The sequence below is a fragment of the Ambystoma mexicanum genome, chromosome 12, assembly GCF_040938575.1.
Source record: "Ambystoma mexicanum isolate Mex_15411 chromosome 12, UKY_AmexF1_1, whole genome shotgun sequence".
NCBI classification, from domain to species: Eukaryota; Metazoa; Chordata; class Amphibia; order Caudata; family Ambystomatidae; genus Ambystoma; species Ambystoma mexicanum.
The window spans coordinates 49,385,716-49,407,810 of NC_090936.1; the positions used below are offsets into that span (position 1 = coordinate 49,385,716).

General features: G+C 44.8%; 1 protein-coding gene across 6 annotated transcripts in view; it reads left to right on the forward strand.

Moving 5' to 3' along the window:
* ST7 (suppression of tumorigenicity 7) overlaps positions 1 to 22,095 on the forward strand; it is a 596,792-nt gene that overhangs the window by 376,842 nt on the left and 197,855 nt on the right. For all 6 annotated transcript variants that reach the window (XM_069627934.1, XM_069627935.1, XM_069627938.1 and 3 more), the window contains one exon: positions 1,550 to 1,664. In XM_069627934.1, coding sequence (XP_069484035.1) covers positions 1,550 to 1,664 — 115 coding nt within the window. The remainder of the gene's footprint in view (positions 1 to 1,549; positions 1,665 to 22,095) is intronic.

The following is a 22,095-nucleotide window of genomic DNA, read 5'->3' on the forward strand; positions in this document are numbered from 1 at the left end:
AGAGGGTGATAGCTGAGAGAAAGGACCCAAGTTCAACCTGGAAAGGACGGTCAGAGAGAAAGGGCGCAAGCCACGCCACAGCCTGATCTGTGATGCCCAGGGTATCACAGAGACGGGAGATCAGGATGTTGTGGTTTATTGTATCAAAAGCAGAGGGGAGGTCAAGGAGAATGAGGACAGAGGGAATGCATCAACTCACTTATTTAGAGGCCTTTTTTCTGTTCTGTGCCTCTCGTTTGTTTTTGAATTACGAGATCAAGCATATGAGAGTTCTCTCCCCCTGCCCTCAGAGTGACGGCGCAGAGGTCAGCTTGGCTCCTGAGGGACTCACCTTTTGGTTAGGTTGAGGTTTTAGTTTTTGAACAGAAACTCGATCGGGTAGTCTAAATCCTTCTTAAAATTGTTGCCTGGTGATCTTGGGTCAATGGAAATCGGTTAAAATATCCTGAGTGTTCGAAAGAGAGGTAGTAGCAAGGGACAGCGACATGCCTTTTGTAGTACCAACCATCTGTGCTATGGTTTAGTTTATTCTCAGCAAAGATATGACTTCCGGGATCCTCTTGGTTGTTAATTGGGGCGGGGGAGTGGAATCGATGTTAGGAGTTCAAGTCTTTCGAGAATACATTTATTTTTGCCTTGCAGTGAGCAGCTTGTTCATAACTAAGGGCCAACAATGGTTTAACTTGTGTGTTCTTTAATAGTTAAGGATGAATGTTGCAGTAGTAGTACTTGGTTTAGTTGCCAGTAACAATCATTGAGTGTTTAGGCTGAGAGAAAGCGTGCTGGTAACCTGGAGGGTTATGCAAGTCTGCGTAACAGCTAAAACCTTCCTCCACTTTAGCAACTTTTGCAGTTACTGCTTCTTACATAATTCCATGAATTTCAAGGTAAGAAAGAGTGGGACACTCCGTGCTTGAATACATACACAGTTATATGGCAGCAATTTTTCTTTATTCAAATATGCTAAGGGAAGGCAACCTGTGGCTGTCTGGAAGTTGTGAACTAATAATCCTATCAGCCCTAGCCACTGGTCACGCTGAGTGATCATGCCAGTCATAGTCCAATCCAGCTGGAGAGTCGCAGGTTGTAGACCCCTGAAATATGCCAACAGTTCCGATGTAGACTCACCCTACTTCACAGATATGCAATCTTTGGCTCTTCAAATGCTTTGGACTACAACTCCCATCCTTACTAGCCAGCACAGGAAATGGTGAGGAATCATGGGAGTCGTGGTGCAAAACATATGGAGAGATTATTGTTTAGTTACCTTTTGAGCCTTTTTCAAAATATGAAAGCCCTCATTTGGGATTCTTATCATACACATTTACGACCTCTATTTGCCCACCAAATTATTTTAGTCTACACACTAGAATTTTTGATGGATCCAGTTGTACTTTGCAAGTTTGTTGGATAACGATTACATTCATGTTTATCTACTACAATAATGCATGGCTTAGTCATGAATGAAAATGCTTTTTTTAAGGAAGCATAAGCTGTAACCTGATTGCCAGACTATATCCTGCTAACGCTGCTTTGTTCCTTCCTCTAGTTAATGAAAGAGTTTCCCCTCTTGAGTATGTTCAATATTCACGAGAACCTGTTGGAGGCGCTGTTGGAACTACAGGCATATGCAGATGTCCAAGCAGTATTAGCAAAGTATGACGGTGAGTACTTGCTGTTTCTTTAGGTCTCTGTGTTGTTCATATCAAAGTTCATAAACGTGTATCGCCAGGGATGGATTATTCCAGCTATGAGCTATTCTGCATCTAATTCTGGACACTGCCCAATCTTTTCGCTCTCTTTCGAACCATTATCATTTTGGTTTTGGCACCTATCGAGTGCTGTATTGCCACCTTGTGTCCAGAACAATGCTACAGAGATGTGAGAGATGGGAATGGGGTTGGAATAGCAGAATACTTGATTGGCTTGTGTGACAACATCCCCCGCCTGGATCTTGGGGTAAACGGTGGGGTGGCCTTAGGGACTGGGTGGCAACATCAGATAGCAATGTTGGAACCAGGGGTGCCGTAGCCCAATCACCATGCCCACGCTGTTTGGCAGGTGTTTGTCACATGTTGGCTGTTACCCTGAACCCCTTGGAGCAGACCCCTGACATATCTGGGCTCACCCATCCACCTGAGAAGCCAGGGCCCACTGACCCTCAGAGTCTGTACTTTGCAGTTGTTAAGAGACCCCTCACCCGCACACCCTGGAATATGAGGGCAGAGGAGTGCCTAACACCAAGAGTGCACTATCAAAGAATACAAGCGGTGAAGGATTAGGATTCTCAAGTTACTTGGAAAACATGCACCCAAAAACAATAGAACATGGGAAAGACTTACTGCGTGTTAACCAATCTGCTGCCCGGCCTGCTGCTGCTGCCAACGGAAAGCACATTTAGAAACTTGCATTCTTTTTAATTGCAAGTAATGCCAGCTGCAGAGCCAAAGTGTGGAGTTTTGTGGAAACCATCACGCTTCACGCAGCAGATCAGTGCAGATTCAAGATAACGAAGGTATGGGACACACATTCACAGGGCTGGGATGAAGCAAGTGACAGAGAGCCCGCAAACCTGAACAAGATAGCCAATCTTAGTTTCACTACTGTAATTACCACCATTTTTGAGTAAAAATAAAAAAAAAAAGACCTTCGCTCGAAACACGTGTCAGGCTGTGGAATGGAATTAAAATTATAACTCAACTGGTTGTTATATTCATTGTAAATTGGCGCAGTTCACTGTTATACTCATCTTGCTATTACTGAGGGTTCTTGGTCTAGGCACCCTCAAACATTTCATGTTGAACGCTGCCTTTTTATCCTTAAAGAATTGGCACTAGCGCTGGCTGCTCACAGTGACCTTTTTTGGACCACATTGTTCTACTACATATCTTTGGTCCTGAACCCAGCAGCTGTTGCATTCCAGCCTTCTTAGTTTCAATGGCTGAAGCAGCCGAATATATCCTCACTAGAGATGAGGATATTAAAACATTATTTGCACCCCGTGGTTCTACCTTGAATCCGTTTAAACGGTTGTCTAACATCACTGAGGATCTTAAATCCAAATTCATTAAGTTAGAGAGGTTGAGCATCAGGGAAATCAATACATTTTGGGAGATGACTACGCCCAAGCATTATATTCAAGAACGTAAAATACCAAGAGGTCTGCGTATACTTATTTTGCCAGATTTTGAGGATCCTCAGGACAATGACTTGGCTGTGGAATGGGAAACGAACCTGACTAATAGCTCTAACAAAATGCTAATATTACTTATTGAACATGCAGAAAGAGCACATTCTCGCATTGTTAAACAAATTGATGAACTAAAACAAGAAATCCAATTGTTTGATGCACCTGCTGCAACTATTGAAAAAAATTTCAAAACAATGTACAACATATTGAGAAGACACCAGGATGAGGTCAAAATGAGAAAATGTAGAAAATTCTCTAGAGATGATAGGGACTACCGAGACAATCGGGTTTATACCTAGCAACCAAAATTTGATGATATCTCTAGATCACGTAATAGTAGCGCTGCCTCATCTCCGGCTAGTTCTGATGTCGATAGTGATTCAGATAGATCTAGGAATAAAGTTGGTGTAGGGAGTGTACCACCTGAGGAAGAGACTCAGGATGAAGAGGATGCTGTCCCTCTTGAAGTGTCTGAACAACCTACTCTTGCTCTGGCACCTTTTTTAGAACAGATGAGGAGATTCAAAAAGGGCAACAGACAAGAGGTTATCAGGAAACAGGTCAGGTTCCGCTTACCACCCGCTGCCAATACCGCAATGCTCGGGCCCAACCAAGGGGCTCAAGGGGTGGCCAACATAGGCGGCGGCAACGCCGCCCCCTTAAGACAACGGCTAACCAGAGCATCGTATCAGAAATCCATGCAGAATCAGACCGATCCGAATCAGTTCAGATAGACTTAATACATAATTTAAGCTCTCTCCAGAAGAACACTCACTACTAAACAAAGGTTTATCATTTGCTCCATCATGTAAGAATGACTATGTACGGATAGAGATTGATTTATTTAAGTTTATTAGAAAGCTGAAACTAAAAAAGTTCTTTGCCACACAGGTTAAACAATACTCTCCTACAACACATGTCGCCACTTTATCAGAACTCACATTGCAGACAATGATGAGCACACATATACTTATGTCTATTGATGAGTCAAGGTCTGACAGCGAGTTTAATTTGCTTGACACCATGAAAGAACTTGATATACAGCATCGCAATTTGTCAATTAAAGAATTTGCAAACAAATCCAAGTTCACTCCCATTTTTTCAGATGACAATGTTATAGATACCTTTCATCGGGTCGTGACTAATGATATTCACATATTATGTGATCGTAGCTCTTCTCACTCTCAACATAAGGACTCTAATTTAACATCGGCACAGCGTCTCGCCCTTCATAAGTTAGCAACTAATGACACACTTGTGATTAAGGAGGCTGATAAAGGCGGCAATGTTGTAATCATGGATAAAGTAGACTACATTTCGATGGCTTTGGAACATTTAAATTCTCCTGGTTGTTATGCCGTTTTGAAAAATAATCCTATTCTATCCATGCAGAACAAAGTTCATTCTTTGATTGATAAATGGTATAAACTAGGTATCATCAATGACGTGGAAAAATGCTTCCTTTTCTCTGACAAACCGATTATGCCAACTGCCTATTTTCTACCAAAAATCCATAAGTTGTTCGACAAGATACCGGAAGGCAGACCCATTATTAGTGGGCAAGGGGGTATCTTGGAACCAATTTCAATTTATGTTAATGAATGTATCTCACCATTGGTTCAATCTACACCTACATACATACGGGATACTATGCATATCCTTGATATTCTTTCACAATTGCCACACATTTCTGGAGTACTATTAGTCACACTTGATGTCAAGTCTTTATACACTATTGATCATCATAAAGCAATCGACAGCATTACATACATCTTCCGAAACAAATCAGCATCATATCATCTTCACATTGAAATGGTCAAAGAATTGCTTTTTTGTGCTATGCAAAACAATGTTTTCCTCTTCAATGATACATATTATCAACAACTGATAGGAATTGCAATGGGAGCAAGTTTCGCACCCTCTGTTGCGAACATATTTATGCATCAATTTGAAGAACAATATGTGTTTCAGAACAAAAAAATCTTCCAGTGTATATATCTTTGGAAAAGATACATTGACGATGTTTTTATGATTTTGACTGGTAATGAATTTGAACTATGTGATTTTGTTAACTTTCTGAATGCTAACAGCTGGGGCTTGCAATTCATACATCACTTTTCTAATGACTCGGTGGATTTCCTTGATTTGAATGTCTCTGTGTCCGAGACTGGTTTTATCACTAAAACTTTTCGTAAACCAACTTCGGTCAATGCAGTGTTACACTCATCTAGTTCACACAAACGTTCTGTTATTAACAACATTCCGAAAGGTGAATACATTCGCGCTAAAAGGAACTGTTCTCTCAATGCTGATTTTGTTGCGGAAACATCATTTATACATGATCAATTTGCTCAACGAGGGTATCAATCGACTCTGCTTAATAAGGTTGAACTTGATGTGTCCAGTATGAAGAGAGCTGATTTACTCAAACCTAAAACTAGATCTCCTTTAGCTAATATGTCTTCTAACAAAATTAGATTGATTACACGGTACAATAGTGATAGCAATGGTGTGTATGCTATACTCAAACGTCATTGGCAACTTGCTCCATCTAGACAATGATCTAACTAAATTACTTGAACCATATCCATCAATTGTTTTCAGTAGAGCCCCTACTCTCAAAAATCTGTTATGTCCGTCCTTTATGGCACAAGCACCAATTGCCAAAACATGGTTGGATCAAGGGCGTCTTAATGGTTTTCACAAATGTGGGAGTTGTAATATGTGCTCACACACAATTGAGTCTGACTCCTTAGATTTTGGGATCACAGGCAAACATGCAATTAACTCATTCATTAATTGTAATACAAAGTTTGTGGTATATTGTATTGTATGCGTGTGCAGACTTTTTTATATTGGGAGCACCATTAGGCCACTTAAAATTCGGATTCATGAACATTTGGCTTCTCTGAATAAACAGGATGCCAAATATCCATTGGCGTTCCATTGGCAGACTCTACATCAATTGGATGACTTTAAGGATTTAAGATTCATTGGTCTAACTCAGATACATCCTTCGAAAAGAGGTGGTAATATGGAACTCAGACTCCGACAATTGGAAGGTAGGCTCATTTGTAAACATAGACTGGTCATTCGTGGGCTTAACTCTGATCATGAATTTCATGTGTTTTTATGACTCAATTCGCAATTCAGTTTATTCCTGTCTTTTATGATCCATTTTGAATTTCTGTTATATGACTAATTGCTCAGCTGTTAGCAACCAACTTTTAACATATTAGTTTTGCCATATAATTGATTCTACATACCATTGACCTAATTTCATGCTATTTATAGTTGGTCGCTATATAACAAGGTTGTCATAATCTTTCTAACCAATTAATATATGTTCGCAGTGAGTACCTTGAACTAGGTTGACTGCAAGCACTGTTGACATTTTAGTGAGCTACACACCAGGTTTTTGTTCTTTATGTTATACTAATTGTCTTCCCCTTATGTAAGGGAATCTTGTATTGTGATTTATGTGAGGTTGTGTGTGCGGTAGACTACCCAACTAGGATGCACGTTATCCAGGAGTGTGCTATGTTAAATTTCACTCACTACATTAATATCGTATGCAATTTTTATTAGAGGTCCGTGACACTCACTTTAATCCATCCAGGAGAGCGCTATGTTAAATTTCACCCATTATATTAATACCGTATGCAATTGTATTAGAGGTCCGTGACACTCACTTTAATTCACCTTCTAAGTAACATGCACAAAAATTTTCTAAAACTTTTTTCAATTGCGCCAACTGTAATTGCACCTGAGATCGCTATAATCATTTTACTTAATTTTCTTTATTTCCGAGGCAAAGTAGCCTGTCCTTATTGTGGGTTAACTGGCAGTTATAGTTTTTCTCACCCAATATGGCCACTGTGCACGGTGGCGTCACGTTGTAGTTTGCGTGAACTCGCTTTTCCCCTTTTTACTTCACGCGCGGCACCTCGCGCGCGCGCTCTCCCTTGGATACGGCTGTTGCCGGAAGGACGGTGAGGCAGATTTTGCTCCTTGATACGCTCCCTGTTTTTCAGTTGGTACTTACAAATTAACTAATTGCGGGCTTCGTTTTTGTTTCCTATTGTACGGTATTGTCTAATTGTCAGCTGATATGGATTACATTGGTCACATCGAATTGATGAATCGGTTATTTCTTCGTGGGCAATATTTCCCGTATTCGCGGATCGTTGCAGGCAACCTTATTAGTCATTGCACTTGCAATTTAAATTAAGGTAAACCCTTTACTCTCAATTGACTTTGGTTGTCTATTGTTTTAATATCGTGATTGAGTTATGGTACTGAACGCTGATTAAAACAATTAATTTATTTTTGTTCAGTTCGGGAACTGTTCCGTATACTTAATCTGCAGTATTGGTAAGTGCAAACTATCGGCATTAGGTTTTTGAAAAATGGAACACTTGCATTTGGTAACAATTTTGCAGTAATTGTGTGGTTTTGGGCTTTATCTTGATCTGTATAGATTACTCATCTGGACAAGGATCTAAGGTAATTTTACCTTAAATAAAATAAATTTGTTTAGGAGTACTATTGGCGATTAAGCCAACTAATTCATCCCAAGTTGTCTAGTCACCGCACCACACTCATTCTCTCATGTTGATTTTGTCATTCTTTTTCATTGGTTGCGTAATTGGATTTACTCCACTGGAAACGGTAATTAATTTACAAACTTTAATTTTATCTCATCATATTGGTTCAACAATTTTTGCAATGTTATGCATTACACAATTATGCTCTTGTATTTTCTGCCACCCCCCCTTTTTTGTGTTTGCCCAAATGTTATGGTGTACATATATTGGTGCACATGGTAACGGCTTGAAATTGCAATCTGATGTACAGCCTTTGAAAAAGAGCTTTGCTCGAAACACGTGTCAGGCTGTGGAATGGAATTAAAATTATAACTCAACTGGTTGTTATATTCATTGTAAATTGGCGCAGTTCACTGTTATACTCATCTTGCCACACTCGAGTATGGTCGAGAAGGGTTGGTCCCCTGAGCTGTGGCCAAGTCCCTATACCAGCTGCAAGAGAAGGGTGTGGGTGATTAGAGAAGGGGACAGAATCATGGACAGAGTTGGTGGTGAATAGAGGAGCAAGAAGACTCAGACAAGGAGACAGAAAGAGAGATAGCAGGAGGCAGGAGGAGAAAAGAAGGGTGTGGCAACTACAAACTGCAGGAGGGGGAGGCTACTAACAACCTCTGGAAGAGGGGGGCGAGGAATACAAAGAAGTGAATAGGAGTAGCAGAAAGACTGAGGTAGGAAGAAGTAACAGAGTGGAGAATGGGTATATTGGAAGAGGCGAAGGTCCCAAGGAGGAGGTTGGCATTAACCTCCAGTCCGAAGAGTAGATGAGCATATAAAAGCAAGAGAGAAGAGGGGGAGAGAGGAAGAGCATACTGGAGAGAGTAAGGAGGTGTTTGAAGGAGTCGAGACAAAGGAGGCACGCTGTCAGCCTTTGGAAATAGAAGTAAGCAGTTGGAGTTTTGGCAAAGTGACAATGAGGTACCCACAAAGGTCAGGAAGTGCAGGCGAGGTCCCCTTAGGTACAAGACCATCATACAACAGCAAGGATGTAATTAAAGACAGGGGCTGTGGACTATACCCAAGACCCCAGATCATGAAGAAGAGAAGTCAAAAGTCTCCTGCTTCAAATGCTGGGTCCAGTCACCATGGCACCCCAGCTTGAGTCAGTCAGCTGGGAAGCCCAGTTAACAAACTACCTGGTGCAAACCTCAGGTATCAGCTTGGCAGTATCCAGTCGCCACCATTGCTTTGATTGTGCCCTGACATGTGACACGCCTAGGATTTGGAGGCCCAGATGAAGAATCCTCTGGTTACATGTCTTTCCATCTAATTTTTTTGTATCGAAAATATAATCCAACTAAATGTTTCCCTCGATTTAATTTTTCCATCGAAACAGTACTAGTTTAATTAAAAGTGCATATTCATCAAAACCAATGTATCAAAATAGAGTGCAGGTTAATAAAGTTAGAGGGAGCTGTCCAGTGCTGAAATCGCTTCGATACAGTTACAATGTATTTCAGCACTGGACAGCTCCCTGTAACTTGTGTAGTGTCAGCGAGTGCACTTGACACTTTGTTTTATGCCCCTCCCTAGCCCCCAATAAAATAAAAGTCCACAGGACCTAATACTAAACAAGTCACATGGAGCTGTCCAGTGCTGAAATTGCTTCAATACAAATGTGTTTCAGCACTGGACAGCTCCCTCTAACTTCTGTGGTTTTTATTTTTTAATTGGGGGGACCCCTGGCTCCCCCCCAAACCCACGTTGTGCTTATTGTAATGCTTTTCCATCAAAATTCAAGGAAATAAAATTCTAGGCATATTCATTTAGATGGAAAGGTATTTCAATCAATACATTTCGATGGAAAAGGAGTATATGGATGTTTTTTCGATGGAACGACTGTAACCCGAATCCTCCCAGGTGCCTTGGAAGAGACTCAGAATACCTGAGACAATTAGAGAGAGGACGTTGTATTTTTGTTTTTATTGGATGCCAAGTGAAGACAGCCTTTAAGTTTTGTTAAATTGGTCTGCCCCGGGTCAAGAAAAGGGAGGGACAGAGGATAAAGAAACAAAGAAGTGTTATTAACTTCACACACAGATGAATTACCTTAAAAAAAGGCTTTCAAGTCTGTCTTATTTGGTCCAACTGGCCTTCAGAACACATGGCAGCTTGCCATTGTTTTGGCATGCATTATTGTATTCTGTTTTCCACAGATTACCCGATAAGGGGTTGTTTGATTAACCGGGTGCAAATTAGGGTGTTGGAATGGTCGCTTTTCTCCTCTGCCGGTAGATCTCAGCATATCTACAAACAAACATAAGAAACCCACAGAACCCTGTCATTGTTTTCTACTTATGTTAATGGGAATTATTTCATCGCTATTCACAAAACCCAGCATTGTATACAAAGAGGCTTCACACATTTTGAATGATTGTACTAGTTTGAATAGAGTGGAAGGGTTACCTGCTAACGAGATGAGATTGTGGATGTTGGTCTAGTGCCTGGAGGTCGAGTTTCGGCTCAAAGGACCAATGGCGGCCTTTTCCAGTGCATGGGGCCTGTCTGAATGCAGCGGGAAGTTCCGGGAACTTCCTAACTGGGTATCTTCAATGTGAGCGGTTTTCGAGAAGCAGAATAAAGAGTCTCTGAAATGTGTAATGCTCCCTTTGGGGATCCCTTCCTGGGGTACCTTTCACGTCTCTGGCACTCTGGGTTTAAGTGGCGCGCTCTTCTTTCTTGGCGCGTGATTGGGTTGGTGTATTTCCTCTGCTTTTTGTCCTGCCACCTTGGCATCTTCTGCGCACCAACAGCATGCACAGAGGCATGCCCGGATTGCTTTGCATCCATACGGTTTCCTTATTCTTTTTTTTTTAAACACATGCATGAACTCAGGTTCTTTTTTTGTTGGGCAGGTCTAGTAAATCAATATTGTTCTGTGCATGCCCTGGGCAATGGGCAGATTTGTTTGTAGATCGAAGTGCACACAGAGAGGGTAGGTATGATCCATTTTGAGTACACAGATGTGTAATGCTTTTAATGTACACTGATGGAGTACGCAGAAGGGGTGCCTGGATTGCTTTCAACCCAGAAACTGTTAATATGAGGTTTGCAGGCCCCAAGGATTGCGTTAATTTTCTAAACGCACCGCAGTGATCAGCTTTGCTTTTGGAACGTGACATATATCCACACAGCTTATAGTGAGACTAATTAGTTTACTTTTTCTTGGAACGCACACTTGCAAAGCATAGAGCGTTGTTTTAACACACAATGATAAGAGTGAAATATGTTAGCTATTCAAAGGCACAATAGAAACAGATTCGATTTCGGAACGAACACACTGAAGAGCAGTGTTTATGGTTCAGAAGACTGATGTGGTAGAAGAAACGAAGAATGGCGGACGGGGTGGGCGCAAGACCCTCGCCCGAACAGGGCCACAAAGGATCTGCCTTTTCCTAAGGAGTCCATTACTGAGACGCCTGTGATGGGATACCTGGGCTAGGGCTATATGCGGTATTCATGTGATGCCGAAGTCCCGGTCCTGTACCTGCCTGACCTTAATATGCGGGTCAACAGTACAGGCACCTGACTGGAGAGGGTGCAAGACCCTCGCCTGAACAGGGCCACAAAGGATCTGCCTTTTCCTAAGGAGTCCATTACTGAGACGCCTGTGATGGGATACCTGAGTATTCATGTGATGCCGAAGGCCCGGTCCTGTACCTGCCTGACCTTAATATGCTGGTCAACAGTACAGGCACCTGACTGGAGAGGGCGCAAGACCCTCGCCCGAACAGGGCCACAAAGGATCTGCCTTTTTCTAAGGAGTCCATTACTGAGACGCCTGTGATGGGATACCTGGGGTAGGGCTACATGAGGTATTCCTGTGATGCCGAAGGCCCGGTCCTGTACCTGCCTGACCTTAATATGCGGGTCAACAGTACAGGCACCTGACTAGAGAGGGCGCAAGACCCTCGCCCGAACAGGGTCACAATGGATCTGCCTTTTCCGAAGGAGTCCATTACTGAGACGCCTGTGATGGGATACCTGGGGTAGGGCTATATGAGGTATTCATGTGATGCCGAAGGCCCGGTCCTGTACCTGCCTGACCTTAATATGCGGGTCAACGGTACAGGCACCTGACTGGAGAGGGTGCAAGACCCTCGCCTGAACAGTGCCACAAAGGATCTGCCTTTTCCTAAGGAGTCCATTACTGAGACGCCTGTGATGGGATACTTGGGGTAGGGCTATTTGAGGTATTCATGTGATGCCGAAGGCCCGGTCCTGTACCTGCCTGACCTTAATATGCGGGTCAACAGTACAGGCACCTGACTGGAGAGGGTGCAAGACCCTCGCCCGAACAGGGTCACTATGGATCTGCCTTTTCCTAAGGAGTCCATTACTGAGACGCCTGTGATGGGATACCTGAGTATTCATGTGATGCCGAAGGCCCGGTCCTGTACCTGCCTGACCTTAATATGCGGGTCAACAGTACAGGCACCTGACTGGAGAGGGCGCAAGACCCTCGCCCGAACAGGGCCACAAAGGATCTGCCTTTTTCTAAGGAGTCCATTACTGAGACGCCTGTGATGGGATACCTGGGGTAGGGCTACATGAGGTATTCATGTGATGCCGAAGGCCCGGTCCTGTACCTGCCTGACCTTAATATGCTGGTCAACAGTACAGGCACCTGACTGGAGAGGGCGCAAGACCCTCGCCCGAACAGGGTCACAATGGATCTGCCTTTTCCGAAGGAGTCCATTACTGAGACGCCTGTGATGGGATACCTGGGGTAGGGCTATATGAGGTATTCATGTGATGCCGAAGGCCCGGTCCTATACCTGCCTGACCTTAATATGCGGGTCAACAGTACAGGCACCTGACTGGAGAGGGTGCAAGACCCTCGCCTGAACAGGGCCACAAAGGATCTGCCTTTTCCTAAGGAGTCCATTACTGAGATGCCTGTGATGGAATACCTGGGGTAGGGCTATATGAGGTATTCATGTGATGCCGAAGGCCCGGTCCTGTACCTGCCTGACCTTAATATGCTGGTCAACAGTACAGGCACCTGACTGGAGAGGGCGCAAGACCCTCGCCCGAACAGGGTCACAATGGATCTGCCTTTTCCGAAGGAGTCCATTACTGAGACGCCTGTGATGGGATACTTGGGGTAGGGCTATTTGAGGTATTCATGTGATGCCGAAGGCCCGGTCCTGTACCTGCCTGACCTTAATATGCGGGTCAACAGTACAGGCACCTGACTGGAGAGGGTGCAAGACCCTCGCCCGAACAGGGTCACTATGGATCTGCCTTTTCCTAAGGAGTCCATTACTGAGACGCCTGTGATGGGATACCTGAGTATTCATGTGATGCCGAAGGCCCGGTCCTGTACCTGCCTGACCTTAATATGCGGGTCAACAGTACAGGCACCTGACTGGAGAGGGCGCAAGACCCTCGCCCGAACAGGGCCACAAAGGATCTGCCTTTTTCTAAGGAGTCCATTACTGAGACGCCTGTGATGGGATACCTGGGGTAGGGCTACATGAGGTATTCATGTGATGCCGAAGGCCCGGTCCTGTACCTGCCTGACCTTAATATGCTGGTCAACAGTACAGGCACCTGACTGGAGAGGGCGCAAGACCCTCGCCCGAACAGGGTCACAATGGATCTGCCTTTTCCGAAGGAGTCCATTACTGAGACGCCTGTGATGGGATACCTGGGGTAGGGCTATATGAGGTATTCATGTGATGCCGAAGGCCCGGTCCTATACCTGCCTGACCTTAATATGCGGGTCAACAGTACAGGCACCTGACTGGAGAGGGTGCAAGACCCTCGCCTGAACAGGGCCACAAAGGATCTGCCTTTTCCTAAGGAGTCCATTACTGAGATGCCTGTGATGGAATACCTGGGGTAGGGCTATATGAGGTATTCATGTGATGCCGAAGGCCCGGTCCTGTACCTGCCTGACCTTAATATGCGGGTCAACAGTACAGGCACCTGACTGGAGAGGGCGCAAGACCCTCGCCCGAACAGGGTCACAATGGATCTGCCTTTTCCGAAGGAGTCCATTACTGAGACGCCTGTGATGGGATACCTGAGTATTCATGTGATGCCGAAGGCCCGGTCCTGTACCTGCCTGACCTTAATATTCTGGTCAACAGTACAGGCACCTGACTGGAGAGGGCGCAAGACCCTCGCCCGAACAGGGCCACAAAGGATCTGCCTTTTTCTAAGGAGTCCATTACTGAGACGCCTGTGATGGAATACCTGGGGTAGGGCTATATGAGGTATTCATGTGATGCCGAAAGCCCGGTCCTGTACCTGCCTGACCTTAATATGCTGGTCAACAGTACAGGCACCTGACTGGAGAGGGCACAAGACCCTCGCCCGAACAGGGTCACAATAGATCTGCCTTTTCCGAAGGAGTCCATTACTGAGACGCCTGTGATGGGATACCTGGGGTAGGGCTATATGAGGTATTCATGTGATGCCGAAGGCCTGGTCCTGTACCTGCCTGACCTTAATATGCTGGTCAACAGTACAGGCACCTGACTGGAGAGGGTGCAAGACCCTCGCCCGAACAGGGCCACAAAGGATCTGCCTTTTTTTAAGGAGTCCATTACTGAGACGCCTGTGATGGGATACATGGGGTAGGGCTATATGAGGTATTCATGTGATGCCGAAGGCCCGGTCCTGTACCTGCCTGACCTTAATATGCTGGTCAACAGTACAGGCACCTGACTGGAGAGGGTGCAAGACCCTCGCCTGAACAGGGTCACAATGGATCTGCCTTTTCCTAAGGAGTCCATTACTGAGACGCCTGTGATTGGATACCTGAGTATTCATGTGATGCCGAAGGCCCGGTCCTGTACCTGCCTGACCTTAATATGCTGGTCAACAGGACAGGGACAGGCACTAGGCTGGAGTGTGCTGATTATCAGGGAGCAGGACCACACTGGGCTTCTTTGCTGGGCCGGTGGAGAGGGAAGAAGACTCTTGATGTGCCTATTCATTAATCTGTGCAACATCAAAAGAGCATATATGCAAGGACTGTTCCATCAATCCACGAAAAAGTTAATGGGGTCATTCACCTGTTTTCCATAGGACTTGTTACTTGTTTTCATAAAGCACGTAAGAGCTGGCAGATTCCATAGGAATCTAGTGTTTCTCCGCCACCATCAAAATCCTATGCCGTTGGGGTGCCAGGAAAATACATTTCGCTCCATACAACCACACCAGTTTATCCCCAGAATTGATAAATCAGATGTAAAACCAAGCGTAAACCTTTTACACATGGCTTTATGTTTGATTTAGCACATCAGGAATTTGCAGAATGTATCCCAAAGAGATCTATGTTCTCTGTGTCATAGAATTTCCACAAAGAGGCCAATGGCTAAAACAATGGAGTTCTTAAAGGCAGTACAGTAAGACAAGACAGTCCATGTATATAGAGAAAGTTACTGTAATAACTCAGTCACATCCATCAAGCATCTCCACAAGTGTGTGTTGTGTTCAGTTTTAATTCACATTTGCCAAAAAAAACTGTTCTATTGTCATGGGAATCTGAAAACAGAACCACTGTCATATCGGAAGCCTTTTGCATCGTCCACATGATTTGTTTTTTCCATTGAACCTCTGTAATATAGTTTATTTTTATATTGAGCTTTAATATCGCGCTTCATGCCGGAGACCAGCCATGAAGCATGGGGCCAGATTTCGAACCTGTGACGCTCTGCATTGTCTTGCTTCCAAGACAAACTTGTTGCCCTTGAGCTATCCTCCCAGCCCAATCTATTTAGGTGTACCTCTATTTGTGTTCTAGCTACTCCTTGTTAAATACTGTAGGGCAGGGGCCTGCAGCCTTGTGCTCTCCAGATGTCTTGGACTATGGCTCCCATGATCACCCACCATAATCTGTGCTATGTAATGATGATGGGAGATGTGGTATAAAACATATGGCGAGCCAAAGGTTGCAGACTCCTGCTGTTTGCCTTGGTGGAACTCCCATGTTCTGTGCAAAGAAAATAGAGTTGTACCACACTTACTTGGTCTCGAGTCCTCTGTTGATTCCATCGCTTTTGGCAGTATCTACAATGAGCGAGTGTTTCACAAATTTATTTCCAATTGCTAGTCAAAGAAAATATTTTAGTTAAGAATTAATTGTTCTCCAAATCTACACCCCCTCCAGGAACCCAAAAGGAGGCAATGTTTGAAACCTTAGCAGAGACATTGGGGGGTTTACGGGCTGCATACCAAGAGCCCTCAAGTTAGGAACTTTTTAGAGCAAGGAAGCTAGGTGTCTTCCATAGGCAGAGGTTAATGAGCTTGTGTTGATCCCCTGGCCGCCCCATCCCCACCCCCCCCTTATACCCTATTACTTGGCAGGGGATAGTAGTAAGGGCAGCTTTATTCCAGACAATAGCCCTTTAAGGGAAAACACTAGGACCACTGGAGTGCACCCAGAATTTCCATCCACTCAGCACCAACAGTCCTGCCCCTCAGGAATAAGCAAGCCCTGCCTTCTGGGCAAAACTATAGCGGTGGAATTAAGATATGCAGGGTCACTTATCATATTAAACAGGAGCTGGAAGCTTCCACTGGTGAGATCCGAAGCCCCAAAAATAAAACACAGTTACTAGCTTGGTTAATATTAAGAGTTGCAACAAATAACTCCACAAAACAGCCAGTGTTATGGGGAGGTATTTGTTGCGACTCTGAATGCCCACCCCACATTAATGCCCCACAGTTCTTTCCTGGAAGCGGGGGCTGGAGGGGGGCACAAGGCTATAAAAGCCCTGAATCCTCCATCTGGCAGTGTGAGAGCATGGTGACGTAGCCAAAGAAAGGAGTTTAGAGCTGAGTATAGAGAACAGGGAGTACATATAGGAGGGAGATTGGAGGGGAGAAGGAGATTCTGTGGGACCAGAGGTGAGGTCCTTAAGCAGGAGGTAGTGATGCTTAAGCAGATGGTTGGTGATAATGGCATGAGGTTGGGAAAAGTCAGGGAGAAGTTGGTAATGGTGAGTGTGGGAAAAGTCAGGAGGAGGTTGGTGATAGTGAGGAAGAGGTTGGGAAAAGCCAAGAGGAGGTTGGTGATAGGAGGACGACGTTGTGAAAAGTCAGAAGGAGGTTAGTGATAGTGAGAGGACATTGTGTAAAGTCAGTAGAATATGAGAGAACATCAGGAAGAGATTGGTAATAGAAAATAGTAGATTGGTGGAGGACATAGGAGGTGATTGGAAGGACTAAATGTCAGAACTCTCCTGTCGTTACTGATGTCGAGGGTCTTGACCCATAGTGTAGGAGAAGAGTTCTTCTTACTAATGTACCTCTCTAAATGATATGACTACACACAGAGGGGTCTATTAATTGAAAGGCAGGATGCGCCACGAGACAATGCAGGCTGCAAGGAAACACAACGAGGAGTCACAAAACAGCTGGCAAGAATAACACTGCTAGCCTCACACAGAACAGATTTAACTGACCTGGTATGCTAATCACTGTACAATGGATGTTAACAGCACGTCAGGGTATTGAGTATACAGTGTGTCAATGTCACTGACGTAAGTATTTGTAATGAGACACACAGCAGATATTTTTACGGGCAGTGGCTAAACACACATATTGTCTGAGCAAGGCAGACTTAAATGCACACATTGTTTGGACAAGGACAGACGGGCTTACCGTATAATATTCCTGTATGTGTTCTTAGGTGAAGGACAGAATCCTCTTAACACGTTGTCTTGATCCGTGGAAAATATGGGAAACAAAGTCTAGAACAACTATACCCGATGACACGAGGATGCATACAAAGTCAAGTACCCATTTAGGCAGACTCTAGTCCGTGTACAAAAGCAACAAGAGTCTGTGAACAATACAAGAGTTCCTAGTCAAATGCAGAAGAGACAAGCAGTCCGTGAGGCAGTACGGGTTGATAACGTAGGCAGAAGTCAGAAGTACAGAATGTTGGGCATTAAAGGAATCCGGGAAGTGGTCTGAGATGAGAAGGAGCAGACCGCATTTGCGAGGTCAAAGCTGAGGGAAATCCGTGTAACCTGAAGCCGAATCGTTTATCAATCAATCCAGTAGAAGCAAAGGGCAAGGCAAGGCGAGGTCCGTAGCAGCAAAAGAAGGTCGGTACACAAGATAGACAAAGCACATAAACGTAGTAAGGAGCCACCGATACAAAATTCAGAGGCCCCGTTTTAATGAACGGGCAGAGCTCAAGAGCGCTTGGTCATGTGACTCTGCCCGACGTCCCTTCGCACAGGAGGCGGGTACTGACGACACTGCAGGGGACATCACCGTTGCCATGGCAGTCTCCAGGCAGCTCGTACTGGGACTCCTGTATTACTTGAGGTATACCTGCCACTGTGGATGTGAGCCCCTCGGAAAGCAATATGTTGTTTGAAACGTGGCTCTCCTTCCGTATAGAGCACGTTTATGTCTTGAGTTGGCACGAGTGAGAACACGTGATGGAATCCTGACACCAAAGCAGAAGTCGAAGGTTGGAGAGAGTAAGGATGAGCTGAGGGCACACCCAGAAGAGGTAGCATAGTTTGAGGAGGAGGATGGTAAACATCAAGAGGCGATTAGAAAGATGCACATAGAACGATTAAACAGGAAGGTTCGAGAAGGCTAGGTTGGCTTTGGTAGGTGTTGGAATGAGGAAAGAAAACACAGTAGGAAGCTTACATTATGATGAGAAAGGTTAAGAAAGGGACACAAGACCAGGACTTTGAGAGGAAGGGAAATCCTGGGCCGTGGAACTCTTCCTCTAAGGAGTATCAGAAAACCTCCTCCATGGTTTTACCTAACTGGGAGGTCAGCTTCTCAAAACATCCAAGAGGCTTGAGGGAGGAGGAGCCTCCTTAAGTCACTAGAAAGTCAACCCCAATCGATTCTGGCTTCCTGTAGAGCAGAGACTCCAGCTTTACTCCACTCTCCTTGGAGACACCAGCACCTCTTCAGACATTGGATGGCTAAGCTGGGGGCATTGAGAAGGGAACACAAAACCCTTGAACCAAGAGACATAATGAAGAAGGGTGCAGGAAAATCTGAAGCCCAAGTAGGCAGCGAAGAATGTTGTAGGCCCTCTTTTAATCCAAAGAGTATAGCTCACTGTCTTTTTTTTTATTTGATCGGAGATCCTAACCTCAAATTCACTGAGGAACTGGCAAAGGTTCTGGTTTAAACACTTATTTTCCCTGAAACGTTTTTTCATTAGGTTGTTGCGAGGCACTATCCAGGCTTCGGAGAATAATCTTGAATCATTCAGACGTTTGTAGTTGGTGCAGACCCGTCCTGTTTGTTATTCTAACCATTCTATGTTAATTGTTCCCTGATAAAATCTTGTCAGGGATTTTTGGTCTGGCTGGTCTATTGATCCCTGTCTCTGATCTGCTGGTTGGGACTTTAATGGCCTCTTATTCAACATTAATGTTATGTTAAACAAGCAACTGTGCTTTTTGACTAATGGATAAAATTCAAACCCCTTACATTGCAAACATTGGTCGATTGCCATAGACCAAGGATAATATGGTATTAAATCAAATTGCATGAGGTTAGATCAGGGTTCAAGTCTCAGGGCAAAAAAAGTCCAAACTTTCCCTTGCATGGTCAGCACGTCTCTGTGGTGGGACTAATTGATACATTATGTGTTGCCACAAAGATTAGTAGTTTCCACTTAAGTCATACATGGAAAATGTGTGATTAAACAAGGATGTGTTGGGGGTATTTATGAGGTTTGGACCAACTCAAACAATTGCCAGTGTAAAACATCAGAAGGAAAAACAGGATGACTTTTGCTACAGTTTTTAAGGTTTAAAAACCTTGTCCTAGTTTCCTACTGGGATAGGGTGATCAGTTCATAGTCCTACATTTTTTGTGTGTCCTAGGACTTCTCTTGTTTCCTCACGTAGTAAGCTCTTATCTTCTGCTTCTCACTTCGATGCAGTTGGTTCCGATTGCATGTTTCTTGTGTTCTGTATATAGGACTCGGGGTATGTGCACACCCGTATGCTGAGACCGCTTGACAGGGAAGGCTGAGGTAAAACCATGACTAGCAAAACCTCAGCGCAAGTTCCTCTCAGGTGATTGTTAAGGCTACTTTGTCTATTAGCTTGGTATTCAAATTCTCAACACTTCCCTGACTTATGGTTCTGACAAAACCTGTCTTCTCCTTGATGGTCTGCCATGATATCATCCCCAATGGAACCTGCACCTCCTCCTGTACACCTGGATGCTGCGCCACATGCTCCTCCCTCCTAGATCTCCCTGCGTCAGACTTTGGATTTAACTACACCTTTCCTTCCCCTTCCCTCTACGTCAATGCTCCCCAGATTTGACCTCCCACTTCCTTCTCTTGAAGTTTCCTTCCTCTTTGGTGTGTCTCCCCAACTCCTATGGGATGTTCTCTTCTTCTTCCCCTCTCTTCCTCCTTCCTCTTTCATGTACCTCCCAACATCCTACATGCTGCTCTTTCCTCCTTCCTCAATTTACTTTCTTCTCTCCTCGTGGCTATTCCTCCCAACCCATGTGGTGGTCTAATTATTTTTTGACCATCTTTTTTTCCCCAATCTTCTTTGTGCGAATAATTCCTACCGCCTCTCTTCTTCTTGCTTTGGCCAGCTCTTGCCAGACCTGACTTCTTGCAACTCCTTTTTTTCAACTCCTCGCTCCCTCCACCTTTGTTTTCATCACACATGCCACCTCTTTCTTCTTACTCCTTCAACTCCTCTCATCACTCCTACCATTTCCTTTCACCTCAATCCTTACAACTGTTCTCATCTCACTCCGACCATCTTTATTCCTCCGCTGCTGCCTTCTCCAAAATTCTATGTGACTCGTCTGCAGCCTCTTTTACACCCACACCTTTGTGCCGTCATAATGTCAAGACTGCTGCATAGCGGGGCTAACCCTTACAGAAGCCCCTAAATATTGAAATATATCATATTGTATCACATTGTTTCTCCCAAATAACTCAGACATACCCCAGTTTTTCATTGGAAAGACATGATCACTTTAGTGGGGCGATCCCTGCCTGGTATGACTGGCCTACAAATACTTTCCCGGGTGGCCCTTGCTATTCCTGTTTCCGTTATCCGACTGCCAGTTCAGTCACTCTCTATGGAGTGTAACACTGGCCACGGCATTCAGTTGTTAAGTAGTCCCCGCTGTCCTTAGTAATGTCAGTGCCCGTAGCAACCCATTCTGGCTCATGCAGCCGCGGGTATAGCACGGCAGAATACCTCCTTCGCTAGGATCACCACTGTAACTCCGCCACACTTTGGGGTATGGCCCCCATGCGACCCACAATGCCCCCACCTATTTCTTCATCCTACATTTCTCGCTGCTGACTGCAATACTCATCATCTCTGTCTATGTGCATCCTGCCTTTTGTCATTGCTCCGAAACAAACCTATAAGAAAAGGATCGGTAGCTTTGTCAGACAGGTGAACCCCCTCCTTGGCAAAATGCACTGGATCCTTATCGCACAAAAACTGGTGCCTGGTAAAACCCAGACCTTCCTGGTGCATAAACCTCTCTGTGTTTTTGTTTACTCTTTTCCTCGATTTTTCCATGGCGCCATTGAATCCTGCACCTCGCCAAACGCTCCTTGGCACTACCTCTGACCAAACAATTTCAGTCTTCGGGAGCATTCTGCCCAACATCTTGATGCCCTCCTGCATATCCTTTAGCAACCCACCTCTACCCCGGTCTGCAAGGTCATTCCCCCTGAGGTGTACAATGAAAACCCTTGGTGCTCCCAACCTCTCCAGCTGACTGCACACGCAGGGGAGCACTGGTTGCTATTGCATGCCCAGCCAGACCACCTCGATGTTCTTAAGTCCTAAACTGCCCCCTCTGTGTGGCCAACGACACACACTCTCCCCTCTGCTCGTGTGATGGCGTGGCCAATGACCCATACAGTGCGGCCTCCTGGTGTAAAAGACATCCATTACCTATCCACTTAATGTTGGACACTTAACAAAAGTGACTGCACACTCATGATATTGCATCCTCCCATAACCCTTTTTGTTTTAACTCACCCCAGGCTGATCCCTCTTTCCTTCAGTGCCCCTTTGAGGCACCTACTTTTTTGGCTGGCGCGGTGGCATCCAGCCCCTATAGTCTGATATATATCTTGTACCGCTCAGATTCCCATCTTCCCACCTTCTTTATCGCAACTTGGGGCATTGCTTACTGGAATCCTGTGGTGGCCGCCCCTATTCTGAACCTGTGCAATGACCAACCACCCCCGTAGCATCCCACCTTACTTAGTGCTGATGCCAACACCTTCCGAAACTGAATCAGAGTTAATGGAGAACCATCCTCATGCACTAGCAAGTATCCCCCCAGTGA